This window comes from Procambarus clarkii, chromosome 91 (genome assembly GCF_040958095.1).
Source record: "Procambarus clarkii isolate CNS0578487 chromosome 91, FALCON_Pclarkii_2.0, whole genome shotgun sequence".
NCBI classification, from domain to species: Eukaryota; Metazoa; Arthropoda; class Malacostraca; order Decapoda; family Cambaridae; genus Procambarus; species Procambarus clarkii.
The window spans coordinates 13,863,076-13,878,129 of record NC_091240.1 but is presented as its reverse complement, the minus strand read 5'-3'; the positions used below and the strand labels follow the sequence as shown (position 1 = coordinate 13,878,129).

The 15,054-nt window shown below is 39.9% G+C and overlaps 1 protein-coding gene across 3 annotated transcripts; it reads right to left on the bottom strand.

The window, feature by feature from the left end:
• Positions 1-930: 930 nt before the first annotated feature.
• Positions 931-11,445, bottom strand: baf (barrier to autointegration factor). Of its 3 annotated transcripts, none has more exons than XM_069318820.1 (3): positions 11,424-11,445; positions 7,490-7,621; positions 931-1,267 (listed from the first exon to the last, which is right to left on the bottom strand). In XM_069318820.1, exons 2-3 carry the CDS (start codon positions 7,613-7,615, stop codon positions 1,121-1,123), a joined length of 273 nt encoding a protein of 90 aa, XP_069174921.1. In that variant the 5' UTR covers positions 7,616-7,621; positions 11,424-11,445; the 3' UTR covers positions 931-1,120. The 3 variants fall into 3 exon arrangements, with proteins under 3 accessions (XP_069174921.1, XP_045624054.1, XP_045624055.1); XM_045768098.2 differs by lacking the exon at positions 11,424-11,445 and adding an exon at positions 11,214-11,369; XM_045768099.2 differs by lacking the exon at positions 11,424-11,445 and adding an exon at positions 11,030-11,183.
• Positions 11,446-15,054: the final 3,609 nt, after the last annotated feature.

Sequence of the window (15,054 nt, the reverse complement as noted above, 5' to 3'; positions counted from 1 at the left end):
GCCTCGGAGTGTTCATTTGCTACCCAGGTTACCGCGAGCAATATTTTACTCTTCCAATATACAAACAAATAACACATCTCGGTCAACCGAGATATCTCTTATTTGTGTAGTGAAGGGGTTTATATATATATATATATATATATATATATATATAACTGAAAACTCACACCCCAGAAGTGACTCGAACCCATACTCCCAGATGCCACGCAACTGGTATGTACAAGACGCCTTAATCCACTTGACCATCACGACCGGACATAATGAGGTGATAGCCGAGGCTATTTGAACCACCGAGGCTATTTGAATTCAGGCTTGTTCGCATTTGTGTTCCTCACGTGTGCCCCAAAGAATGAGGCGATTTGGTAAAATGCTATGCCCAAGATTACTATCCAAGTGCCGGCGGTGGGGTGGTTCAAATAGCCTCGGCTATCACCTCATTATGTCCGGTCGTGATGGTCAAGTGGATTAAGGCGTCTTGTACATACCAGTTGCGTGGCATCTGGGAGTATGGGTTCGAGTCACTTCTGGGGTGTGAGTTTTCAGTTGCATATTGTCCTGGGGACCATTCAGGCTTGTTCGCATATATATATATATATACTGCATAACAACCTTGTAACATAATGTACCCTGTACATTAAACCTGTTTCACAAATATTTAGATACTGTGCTGCCAAAAACATTAGTATACAATACAGTACAAGCAAGAAGCTAGTTTGTCAAATTATATATACATATATATACAGTATAATATATAATTATATTAAAATTATAAGTATAATGTAATTATATATAATATATAAAGTACAATATATTCTTTCCACTATCAACTGCTTTTAAGATGATAAAAGACAATGGGAATAAATTTGTTAAACATCAACAGTTCTTAGTAAAACGCAAAACAGTACAAGGGGAAAATTCAGTCATACTATATTTATAACGGAAATCATTTTTATTTTACCAATGCATGTTTTAAAAACTCTTACAAAAAGTCTAATTTGATATATTAAAAAACAATTTAATTAACCATTTTGAGAACTAAAATAATAATTTGTAAAGTTCCAGGGGTTTTCATGCTTATAAATTTCTAGAGTTAACATACAGTACATATAAATAGTTATGTTTACAAAAATTCTTCACACCAATCAGAAAGGCACTGGTGGCAGTCTCCAGCTTGCTTCACATTGGCTCCACACGTGTCCTTCAGCCAATCCATGAAAAGCTCTTTGTTCTTCTTCAATACCAGGAACTGACCAAGAACAACATATGCCTGTTGATAAAAGAAAGCACCGTTGTTTAATGCTTATGTAGAAAATTGTCTGCATTATCTTGGGTAATTCCTCATACTATAAAGTGCACCAAACAAATCTGGATTTGGCAGATCCAGCAGATTCCTCTAAACGATGGACTAAATTTGCCAACCAGATCTCCCTCTGAATTTTGGATTTTTGAAGAAAAATTTCTGGAAGGGGATTATCGGCTCATTAAATCAAGTAATTTCAAACCTATTATTTATATATGTTATTTATGTCTAAATATACAGAAACAACTATTTCATCACTTTTTGCAAGAGAAATCTGAAAAATTTGGTGATATAGCCTAAAAATGGCAAATTTCTTTAAAACTAAAAGTGGCTGGATTTTGGAGGTAGATTTTTCCATCTTTTTTTTGAAGGTGCCACTGTACATCTTTATAAGTTGGATCAAACACACGTTAACTTTTGTCTCTCATGCTAAGCCAGCCTTCCTCTCACTCACACTAGGCCAGCTTTCCTCTCACTCTCACTCTGTGATGAAACAAGATGAGTGAGGGTGGACAGATAAAGGAATACTGTACTGTAAACCTCACTTGGTTTTTCTTCGTCTGTGTCATCATTCAGTGACTCATGACTTTGAAAGTTTCAGATTAATAAATTATTTCTAAAACCAGTGTTTTAATAACTTTATTATCCTAATTAAACTAAACTAAATAAAACCAAAAATATACTGTAATATGATAGACATCTGCTATTTGAGAAATTATTTATGTTATTGGAACAACAACTCCAGCGCAAGGGAACGGGTCTAATCCTTGTACACACACCACCATGCGTGTTTCATTCGATTTCGTCGCCACAGTTCAGTGACCTACGGCCTCGAAATAATAAAATTAATAAATCGGTTCTAAAATAAGTTTTTTATATCTCTTATTATCCAAATAATGTTGCTAAACTAAATATATAACCTAAAAATATATAATTTGATGTAAATCCAATATTTGAGAGAAATTTATGTTACTGGATCTGGCTTAAATACCAGCCTACTGCAGGGTGTATAGACCTAGTCTGCATTCATACAGTAGGCACCCAGTGTCGTTAGCTTTGTCTGCGAGTGACGTGTTTGTCAGTCGGTGGAAGAATAATCATGGAATTTACCATTTTTTTACTACAGCTGTATTAATATTATACAACAAGACATCTCAAGGGCTTGCTAATTGTGCTATATCTACAAAGAGGAAAAAGCGTTTTCTTTCCATTGAACAGAAATTAGACAATAGAGAAACATGAACGTGGCTACTCCTTTACTAGGCTGCCAGCAGAATTTAATGTTGGGAAAAGTACAGTGTGTGATATCAAGAGACAGACAGGTGATATTAGGTAGTTCCTTGCTTCAAGTGATAGTGGTGCATTAAATAAAAGGAAAACGATAAAAGGTTCTACAAATACAAAATTAGACGAAGCTGTGTATAAATGGTTTAACCAGGAGCGGTCTGTGGGGCGCCGCAGGACACCATTAAGACGGCAGCAGATAAATTTGCACAAAAGATGAACATTGCAGATTTTCGAGCAAGTGAAGGATGGTTGCAAAGGTTTAGGAATAGGCATAATATTAAGAACAGGAAAGTTTGTGGAGAATAATTCATTAATGATCATCAAGTCATTAATCATTAAATGATTACATAATAAATGATCTAAGGCGTTTTCAGGTAAACAATGCCGATGAAACAGGCTTTAATTGGAAATGCTTGCAGAACAACACTTTGGCATCTAGGCTAGATGAGTGTGTTCCTGGCCGTAAGGTAAACAAAGAAAGTTTCTGCCAAGCTGTGTGCAAATGCAGACGGAAGTCACAGAACAAAGTCCACCATTGTGGGGAAGTAAAAAAAAAAACCACGTGCTTTGAAAAATTTAATGAACAAGCTACCTGTGGTCTACTACAACTCTAAAACAGCTTGGTTTACTGGAGATATTTTTGTAGACTGGTTCAAAAATCATTTTTGCACAGAAGAGATTTTCAGATAAGCCTTCTAATACCACCTCTCTGATCCAGCCAATGGATATGGGTGTAATATATGCAATGAAGAGGCACTACAAACGAGGAATGAATAAAGAAATCATGGTCGTGTTTGAGTCAGATGAAGACAAAAGACAAGGAGCCGATTCGCGAGGTCAAGCAACACTGGAACGTTACAAAAAATACTCAATTAAGGAAGCAATTTACAACTGGGCTAAAGTTTGGGATGAAGTTAAAGTGTCAACACTAAGAAATTGTCGGAAAAAACTCCTGTTGCTTGATCATGCTGATGAAGTGACTGAGGAAGAAATGGATTTTGAAGGATTTTCAAATGATATTTATCAAGAACTGCGTGTCGCTGGTGAGGTGGAGTTGACGCTGAATGATGTGGAGGAGTGGTTAGATATTGATGCAGTCGATCCACCCATTGGTTATTTAAAAGATGATGAGATCATCCAAAATGTTACTGGTACTATTGACAACTATGAAGAGGAAGATGAGGATGAGCATGATAGCAGGTTACAATCTACTACATGTGCTAACACATTGTTCCATGTTGAAAAACTCATTGGTATTGTTTCACAAACTGACAATCCAGAGCTACCAGGCATTTATCAACACCTAAGGATGATGAAAGATATTTGTCTCAAGGACATGACAAAAGGAAGGAAACAAATGAAAATGAGTCAATATTTTAAACGAACTAGTAGCAGAAAATCAACCAGCACAGCCGTACCCAGCACCAGCTCAGAAGCAGCTGAAGCGAACACAGCAGCAGCAGCAGCGAGCACCAGAATTGAGAATTGATTCAATTATGTTCATCAGTGAACAAATACTTTGTCGGTTATTACACTATATACACAGATTATACATAAGTATCTGCATGTTTTGTTCACCATAACGAACCATTAAGTTGCTATTATGAGTCAAAAAGTAATGAGGAGTGACCGCCACACACCAGCCAGCCACTCACTCCCTCAACACCTCACTCGCCCCACATTCTCCTCCCACCATACTGTTTTTGCTTTTATTCACTATATACAGACGTTATATATAAGTATCTACATTCGTGTTCACCATAACGAACCACTAAGTTGGCATACTGAGTGGCAGTGGCAGCCCGCCACTGGCTGCTACTTCCTCCCTCCCTCAAGTCACCTGACTCACCCACATTCTCTACTGTTTTTGCTTTTATTCACTATATACAGACGTCATATATAAGTATCTACAGTCGTGTTCACCATAACGAACCACTAAGTTGGTATGCTGAGTGGCAGTGGCAGCCCGCCACTGGCTGCCACTCCCTCTCTCCCTCCCTCACCTCACCTGACTTGCCACCATTCTCCTCCCACCATACTGTTTTTGCTTTTATATAGACGTTACATATAAGTATTTACATGTTTTGTTCACCATAACTGTACATCTAAGCTTGTATGGTGAGTAAAGGCACAAAGACATAGCTACTAACACAGTCAGCTGGTGGCGGCCGCCCTCAAGGCCAGACGCACTAATATTTCTCCTCCAACAATACTGTTTGTGGTGTTATTACGCTATATACACACATTATATATAAACATCTAACCGTTTTATTCACCATACTTGTACAAGTAAACTGGTATGGTGCCCAAAGACCATCGTGGTCACCAGTAAACATGATAAATCGTGCAGACGACGCCACCTCCCTCACCAAAATGACGACTCCCAACCTACTCCTCTTGCTGTTTATACCCTCTATACACACGTTATATACAAGTATCTACGTTTGTGTTCACTATAGCGAACCACTAAGCTGGTATGGTGAGTGCAGTCAATAAAAGGTGGTCACACACAGTCAGAAGACGACGCCACAACCCTCCCTCCCACAGCCTTACGCCTCCCTCCTTGGAGCACAGTGCTAAATATCACCACAATCCTGCTATTATCAGAATCCTTGTCAGTTTTATCAGTCAGGGGTCTTCTATAATACTATCATAGCTAAATAATAGCATGATCATATATATTATGGCATTTGAAGGCGATGCTTCCTGATAGCAGGATTGTTGTGATAATTAGCGCTGTAGTGGGAGGAGAAATCTTGATGGGGAGGGAGGTAGCATTGTCTGCTGACTCTGTGTGACCATCTTTTACTGTCTGGACTCACTATACAAACTTAGTTGTGTGCTATGGTAAACAAAACATGCAGATACTTATATATAACGTCTGTATATAAAAGAAAAAACAGTACGGTGGGAGAATGGTGGCGAGTCAGGTGAGGTGAGGGAGTGGCAGCCAGTGGCGGGCTGCCACTGCCACTCAGCATACCAACTTAAATGGTTCGTTATGGTGAACATGAATGTAGATACTTATATATAACGTCTGTATATAGTGAATAAAAGCAAAAACAGTATGGTGGGAGGAGAATGTGGGCGAGTGAGGTATTGAGGGAGTGGCAGCGAGTGGGTGGCTGGTGTGTGGCAGTCACTCCTCGTTGCTTTTTTGACTCATAATACCAACTTAGTGGTTCGTTATGGTGAATAAAACATGCAGATACTTATATATAACCTGTGTATATAGTGTAATAACTGAAAAAGTATTTGTTCACTAATGAACATCATAATTGAAATCAACAATATGCACACCATATTTTTGAGTACAGCGATGATTCACTCATTTTATTATATAAATATATTACACTACACACTATTGAATAATATTACAGAAAAAAAACTGTGAAAAATCAATCAGAGACATTGAAATAATTAGGTAATTATCTCTTTGTGGCCACTTCTGCCTGACAGCTGTGAGCAACACTGTCTGGGACGCACGCTGAGTCAGCACCTGTTTTTTGCCCTGGGTTCTTAGTTGGAAACCAGAGGTCCAATTGAGCTCTAAATAATTACTATACATTAATTCATAGCATTGGATCATGTGAGAAGGAGATTTAATTAACAATAACATTGATATCATGGCTCCTTAAACCTAGGGTATGCATGTATTCCCGTCGTCCTTGCCAAACGTAAGATGAATCTTGTTTCTCAGAGCATTCAGAATCTGAGCTTGTTGATTATTAAATATGATATTGAACCAATTATCAGCTATTCTTAAAATTATTAAAGTAACCAGTAATGAATGTCTGAGTAAACTTGTGATGATTGCTGCTGTATGATCAGCCGAGTATCCATCCCGGCAGCATACTTAAACCAACTCAAGCAGCTGTGCTCTCTCTTCTCTCTGGCTAGCAGCTGTGGCGTCCTGACTCTCCCAGTGGGGCTCTGTCTTCCTCCCCCTCCTTTCTCCTCTCCTTATAATCTATGTTCTACAAGTTAAGTACCCATTACTGTATCATGCTACTACCTAGGTGTGTGTTTTGTTTAGAGGTATTTTAAGCCAGTGTTTTGGCATCACTAAGTATACTCCATTGTGACTAGGGTACCACATGGGTCATAGCTACCCCAGGCTGCTTCAAGCCTTGCAAGTGCTTTTCTCCCAGTAGACTTTACCCTAGTCTTGTAAGTGTAAACCTTGTATCCTGTCTATGTGGACCAAGGTGTTTAACGTAAGGTAGAGTGGTAAAGTAAATAGCTGTACTGTATTAATGTATATGGGGGGGGTTATTAGAGGGGTTAATAAATAAGGTATAAGATAGGAGTTTTCCTTTCATCCTGCTGAGTGTGGAATAGGGGATTACCTTAGCCTACAGACATTTATTCTAACCTAACTATTATACTTACTGGGAATATTCTTCCCCTGGGGGCCGGGGCCTAACTATTGCCACTATTTTAGGAACTCTTATCTTGTACTATTGGCCCTCTCAGTACAATCACTTGCCATCCATAACAGCAACACAAAGGTTAACCTAGTAATTAGCAGAACAAGAATTGATCTTATCTAATTTCCTTTTTTACTTGGAGGTGGTCTGTTGAGCTTAATGTCTGTTCTTTTCTGTTACAGTAAATTGGTCTCGGTGGCGGTGGCTCGAGTCAAGGTTTTCCACTGGCTTTAGTCACCAACTTAATGACCAGCTTATTTTAAAGATCACTGCTCATGGAAGGTGAGCAAGTAATGTGAGCGTGGTGGGTGGAGTGTGTCACTGTAGACTCATGCTGGCTGCTGGCTCAGGAGAGTTTTTGAGGGGACCTCAGCTCAGAGAGAGGAATTGGCATGGAGACAGTGTAGGGAAAAATCATAATTATGGAGAATTCAATTATAAGAGTTAAAAATATCATAAAACTATATCTTGCCTTATCAAAGCCTTTACTGGACAGTCTGTCACCTAGTACTGGACCAATTCCTGCTAATTCTGTCACCTCCTTCTCTCCCATGGGCTCGGCCACAAAATTACGATGCTTCTGACTTGTTGAAGACATGATGGGCTGCAAAATACAAGAGTATGGACTTATTGTTAGTTGGAATAAGTTACATTAGGTATTTCCATAATTCCCAACTTTGACAGGATAATTAAAGCTGAACAATTCAGTCATATTGTTAGAAAATCAACCAAGCACTGAATGTAACTATATTTTTATTATCTGATGTTATTATCTGATTCTTATGGAACTATTTTTTTACAAATTTTAACCTATAAGATGAACCTTAAGTCCAAGTTTCAGCATTGTAACTGAGACAGACAGAGGCCTGTAGAGCACTGGTCACCCAGGGCAGAGAAAAGAATACAAAGACAACACACAGACACAGAAAAAGACAGAAGTTGGGGGCGAAGAAAGAATAGGTGGATATTTGCAGAGAGGAAAGTAGAAGGGGGGAAATTTAAAGAGGGAAGGGGAGAGGGCGAAGAGGGGCAAGAAGTGTGAGAAGAGAAGAGGAGACAGGATAGGAGAAAATGATGGTTAAGTAGGAGAGTGGTGAGAGGAGACAGGATAGGAGAAGATAGGGAAAGAGATGAATGAGGGAGAGATTGTGTGTGAGAGAGGGCCAGGCACAGCTGGGTAACCCTCTCAAGTAGTCATAAACCCATGGAATTGACTACCCACCAAAGCCATGCTAAATGCAAAGACATTACACCAGTTCTAAATCCAATTGGAAAACATCTTCAGGAACAATACGGGCCTTCGACAAGCCGCCAGCTAGTTGAGGCTATTAGCCATTAGAGATAGGGATCTTAGGGTAAATTTGGATAAATGATTATATGATAATATGAACTTATATTATCTCTACGAAAATTAATGTGATATCTCGAGCATACTTTTCAAATTTGAAAATACTCTTTCTACAGAAATTGATGTTGGTAGATCATTTTTTAAATAAATATTTTAATAAAAATATTATTGTATTTGTATGAAGTAAAACATCTTCTATACCTTTGAGTTCAAATATTGAATATGTACAGGATAGGATATCAACATAACATGGACCAAAGGATGAAAAGTAGTGCTTATTGTTTCCTATTTATAACTTTATTTATTATTGAGCAGGTTGCTTTTACTTCTTAAATCAGAAAGACTGATCAAGTCCTTAAAACCAATCTCATATAACAAATGAAATTAATACAGAGAAACATTGGAAGGACAGTCAAACATACTGAACTCTAGTATACATGCTGATATAATGATTGTCAGAAAGTTATCCTAGATCATGGGACATGGGCTTAAAGCTGGTTGATTGGGTGTAACATGGTACAGCACTAATAATAAAACTTGCCACTAATAGAATTTCTTAAAAGTTCAATGTTACAGCTATGGTACTGGTACTATGTGGTGCTCCCTTCCTTTGGTGCCCTAAGCTACAGCTATGCTAGCTGTTCTGTGGTGGCCCCCTTCGCTAGGTGCCCTAGGCACATGCTTATATTGCTTAATGATTAATCCCGGTCAGCCTTCATTGTGAGTAATTATCAGAAGTTGGCTCCAAGTTGGTAACGATTATATAGTGCTCTCAAGATAAATTCAGATAAAATAAATACTTCTATAAAACAGATGTCTGTCTGTCCGACATTGGAGCCCCAGAAACTTGGGACTACCCTCACTCAACTTTGCATGGTAATTGCTGTGGAGTAGATGGGTAGGTTGGAATCAGTCCCATTGATCCTATTAAAAGTGGTTGGGTCTCATTGCAAAATCCCCCCTCCTTCAATGAAACTGATGGACGGTGACCAAGACCTTAGAATATCTTGACAGTCATAAGTGGGTTGGTATCAGCCCACATGCTACAACCTTTAGGTGCTTGGGTTGACTCGGGAACCAGATCAACCCAAGCACTGAGTCAACACAGCCACTAGGTCAACCCAAGCACTGAGTCAACATGGGCTCAGGTTGACATGGGAACCTGATTGACACGGAACACATGCCTCTATTATCCAAGCAATGCTGGGTACCACCTCTAATATAATACTGATAATACATAAACAAAACTTCATGGTTAGCGTAGACTAGCAGGGTCAGATTTGACTGCCAACTGCTAAGGATTCTTCTGGTAAGCATACGTCTCCTGATAATATAATACTGTACTAATACAGTAATTAAATATATTATTATTTATTATTTAAAGCAAAGTATATATAAACAGAAAATACAAGTATTTTGTAGGATATCATCCAGTAACCCAGATGAAACTCTTGGCAATCCAGATTTCTGTCAGAGTTTAGTGAAGTTTGGAAGACAAAACTTGAAACTGAAATTGAGCCTGTTGTCTGATCCTCCATTACGGCACCCCAGCATGGTACAAGATGTGTAAACTATGGTATATATTAGTCAGTCCCCTTGTGTGTAGACTGAGCTAAACACCAATACAAACTTGACCTATAGTCATGGGAGCAGGTAGATCTTGGCTTGACCGCTGTTGAGATAAAACTAGAGACAAAACTTGGACTCGCTTTTGTCATGATTCCCCAAAGGTCCAGGTTAACAAGGTCTGGATTAGCGAGATCTCACAGTATATAATTTTGTTATTATTTTTAGAAATTACAGTAAACACTTGAATAATTCTGTATTATCTTTTAAGAAAATTAATTCATAGATATTATCGAGACAATTAAGAATTCCAGGTTCGAATCCCAGGAGGGAATGAAATGGTTGGGCACGGGGCACGTTTCCTACCACCTATAATGTCCCACATCACCTAGCAGTAAATATGTACCCAGGAGTTGGTCAGTTCAACCCTGGAGGGAGGGGTGGCATCAATATAAGCCTAATGAATATGCAGCATATATATACACTGGCTGCCTGTCCCCAGACAATAAATTGTAATTATTAAAAGTTAAGTATTATTTGTGAACTTTTAAATATTGTATATTATGTTTATCCTCATTTCAACAAATTTTAGTTCATGAATACACTGTACCCACCAAATTGTCCTGAACTTTTACGATAATTTCTGGCAGCGAACACGTTCATTCAGTCTCCGTGGTGAAGTGGTAAGACACTCCCCTGGCGTTCTCTGAGCGCTTTGTCCTGGGTTCGTATCCTGGCCGGGGAGGATTTACTGGGCGCAAATCCTTAACTGTAGCCTCTGTTTAACTCAACAGTAAAATGGGTACTTGGTTGTAAAAATGATTCTTCATGGGAGTCGTATTCTAGGGAACATAGGATTAAGGACTTGCCCTTACTAGTGGCTGTACAAGAATGTAAGAATTCTTGTATATATAAATAAATAAAATAAAATAAAATAATGTATGTTTAGGTCTAACAAATAGTAGGCTGCCCTAACAACAGGGGACCACCCTAACATGGGCTGCCTTAACTAGGGATTCACCCACAGGCTACATGAAACTCCATCAAGAATGAGTTAAATGAAGCAAATTACCCACTGGTAAAATCCATAAGCCTTACCAGTCAACCACACACACAAGGTATAGGCCTACCCCCGCCACTCAACATACAAGGACACAACACTACAACACACTCCCACAACTCCACAATTTAAACAAGAACACCAAGCCGATGATCCAACTGATATGTAAGGATGGTGAGAGTGAGGTAGGCGTGTGGCGTGCCGTGAGAGTGGAAGAGTTACCTGTAGCGTGAGGCGGAGAGTGAGAGGTCCCTGGTGGTGGTGGCGGCGGCACTCACACTTACCCGTCACTTGCTCACACTCCCGCTACTCCCCCCTCTTATCTCCTCTCACCCTCCTCCTCCACCCACCTCTCCCCACCCATACAATATACTTCATATTATACAAGTTAGTTCAACATTTAGGTTGTGTGTGTTATAATATATTTCAAACCAAAAAGGATGTGGTGAAGTCTGCCAAACACGCGGGTAACTCGACAAACTGTACATCAACAACATTCGTTAACGTTATTTTAACCGAAAACGTTATTTTCCTTTTTTAAACTTTTTTATTAACAAGCTTAGGTATATACAGCAATGTGCTGCTACCATATTCTATATGAAAGATTACATAGTGTAGATCAAAAACTAAACATATTATCATATATCACAAACTTTATTTGTAGAGCATTTAAACAAAACACTATAATTCTGCTTATGTCAAACAACAGTAAAAAATAGAGAAAAGTTATTAACAGATTATAATTCGAGAAATGGTATAACAGAAGTTAGTTAAGTATATTTATTATGCGTCTCCTAAGGCTCCCAACGTCAAGAAACTGTCGTACTAAAGTGCCCTTATCCTAACCTACCAGACGACCCAGAACACAACATGGGACATTATGTACAGGAACCGCTTTCATTTTCTAGTACGACGATTTTTGGCCTTAGGTAAAATATACTTCGAAATACGACACTGTATAGGCAACCCGTCCTCGACTCAAGTCCATTACATCCAGCAGTCGACCCCACAGACGCATTCATAAATTTTAATATGCTGTTCATTCAAAACGGGAATTTTCTCAAGTATAAATTAATATTATAATATATTAGCATATTGTGCATATATAGGCATAGGTTAGGTTAGGTTAGGTGTTTAGGTTCTGTTGGCGATTATTTGTATTTGTAGTACGTGGGTGAAGCATTTATAGCGCTGTGATTCGAACAAAATTCGTCAGTGAAACACTTGTTCCGGATATGTTCGAACGTCAGCAGTTGTGAGTCGTGTGTAAACCGCTTTTCATTCATAAACAGGGGGTTTGGCGGGTGCATGGAATCACTTTTGGGATTTTGTTTGGAGGACGGGAGCGGTAGCCAGGGGCACAGAGCCCCTCCTACCATCACACACCTCACGAGTCTGAGATGTTATGTGCTCCCCTAATTGTGCTTGCAGGGGTTAAGCTTTGGCTCTTTGGTCCCGCCTCTCAACCGTCAATCAACTAGTGTACAGATTCCTGAGCCTACTGGGCTCTATCATATCTACATTTAAAACTGTGTATGGAGTCAGCTTCCACCACATCACTGCCTAATGCATTCCATCCATTAACTACTCTGACACTGAAAAAGTTCTTTTTAACGTCCCTGTGGCTCATTTGGGTACTCAGTTTCCACCTGCAGTGTCCCCTTCTTCGCTTACCACCAGTGTTGAATAGTTTATCCTTGTCTACCCCTGTCAATTCCCCTGAGGATTTTGTAGGTAGTGATCATGTCTCCCCTCACGTCTGTCTTCCAGTGTCGTGAGGTGCATCTCCTGCAGCCTTTCCTCGTAACTCATGCCTCTTAGTTCTGGGACTAATCTAGCGGCGTACCTCTGAACTTTTTCCAGCTTCATCTTGTGCTTGACAAGATACGGGCTCCATGCTGGGGTCGCATACTCCAGGATTGGTCTTACGTATGTGGTATACAAGATTCTGAACGATTCCTGAAGGCTGTTCTGATGTTAGCCAGCCTCGCATATGCCGCAGACGTAATTCTTTTTATGTGGGCTTCAGGAGACAGGTTTGGTGTGATATCAATTCCTAGATCTTTCTTTCCGTTTCATTAAGTACTTCATCTCCTATTCATTATCCTGTGTCTGGCCCTCCTGTTTCCACCGCCTAGTTTCATTACTTTCCATTTACTCGGGTTAAACTTTAGCAGCCATTTGTTGGACCATTCATTCAGTCTGTCTAGGTCGTCCTGTAGCCTCCTACTATCATCCTGTTTCAATCCTCCTCATAATTTTTGCATCATCAGCAAACATTGAGAGAAACGATTCTATACCCTCTGGGAGATCCTCGATCCCTTAGTATCCAAGGGGAGATTCCATCTGACAGTCTCCGTGGTGTAGTGGTAAGACACTCGCCTGGCGTTCCGCGAGCGCTATGTCATGGGTTCGTATCCTGGCCGGGGAGGATTTACTGGGCGCAATTCCTTAACTGTAGCCTCTGTTTAACGCAACAGTAAAATGTGTACTTGGATGAAAAAACGATTCTTCGCGGCAGGGGATCGTATTCCAGGGACCATAGGATTAAGGACTTGCCCGAAACGCTACGCGTACTAGTGGCTGTACAAGAATGTAACAACTCTTGTATATATCTAAAAAAAAAAAAAATCTGGGCCTATAGCCTTTGTCACATCCAACTCGAGTAAACACTTATGTTTATTCAGGTAAGGTACATACATACAAGAGATTTTACATAATTTGATGGATTTATAAATGGAGCTAGTACATACAATGCCTAAAGCGACTATTACGCAAAGCGTTTCGGGCAGGAAAAACATTAATGACTAAGACTTAATACTAATTGAGTATAACGAATAAAATGTGTTGAGAACAAATAAAAATAAAGATAAAAAAGGGGGAAACATGGCTGAAAACGCAAATGTGTTGAGAACAAACACAAGTTGAAGAGGTTCCTTATCTTATTATACAGCAGGCTTAGTCCACCAGATATAACTAGGATGTAGACACCAAATTTCCTCGTGTGAGGCAGCTTCCGTCACCCAGTAACTGATACACAAAGTTTGCTTCCTCTTCTTGACCTGTCAAAAGGGCACTAGCTAAAAGCCAGAATCCTAATATATGACAGCTATATCAGAGAAAACACTGTATAATGAATCATAAAGACTACAGGGCTCTCAACGTTCGTACTCTGCCGGATCGCTACCAAATACCACACATCCAGGATTTCTCACAGGAATTGAGCAACACAACCGTTTTTTTTTTTAAATTGACCTTGTGCGGGCATTTCACCAGATCCCTGTAGAACCAGCAGACATTCCGAAAACAGCAATCACAATACCCTTTGAACTGTTTGAATTCGTCTGGATGCCTTTTGGTCTACGGAATGCAGCCCAGACATTCCAATGCTTCATCGACCAAGTAGTTAAGGACTTTCCTTTTTGCTACGCCTATATTGACGATCAACGATCAACGCTGGTGGCCAGTACATCACCAACAGAACTTCTGCTACACCACCGACTCCTCCTCAACCGTCTGCGCAACTTCGGCTTGCAGCTCAACTCCGAGAAGTGTATTTTCCATGTTCCAGAGCAAGATTTCTTGGGACAACGTGTGTCAGCAGCAGAGGTCCAACCACTAGAGAAGAAAATCGAGGCAATCAAGGAATTCCAGCGCCCATCCACTCCAAAGAAGTTGCAAGAATTCCTTGGCGTAGTGAATTATCATCATCGATTCATCCCACATTGTTCAGACATCTTGCGACACTTATACGACCTCTTACGTGGTCGAAAACACACGTCCCGTCTTCCGTTGGAGTGGACTCCCCAGGCAGAGACAGCATTCACCGACATAAAACACAAGCTGGCGGAATTCACCTTACTCGCACACCCAATGTCTGACGCTCCCACCAATCTCTACCGACACTTCAAACACAGCTATTGGTGCTGTACTACAACAGCTCATTGAAGGAGAATGGTGCCCAATTGCATTCTTTTCAACGCACCTGTCACCCACTGAAGAGAAGTACAGCACTTTTGATAGGGAACTGCTCGCCATCTACTCAGCCATACAACATTTCCGG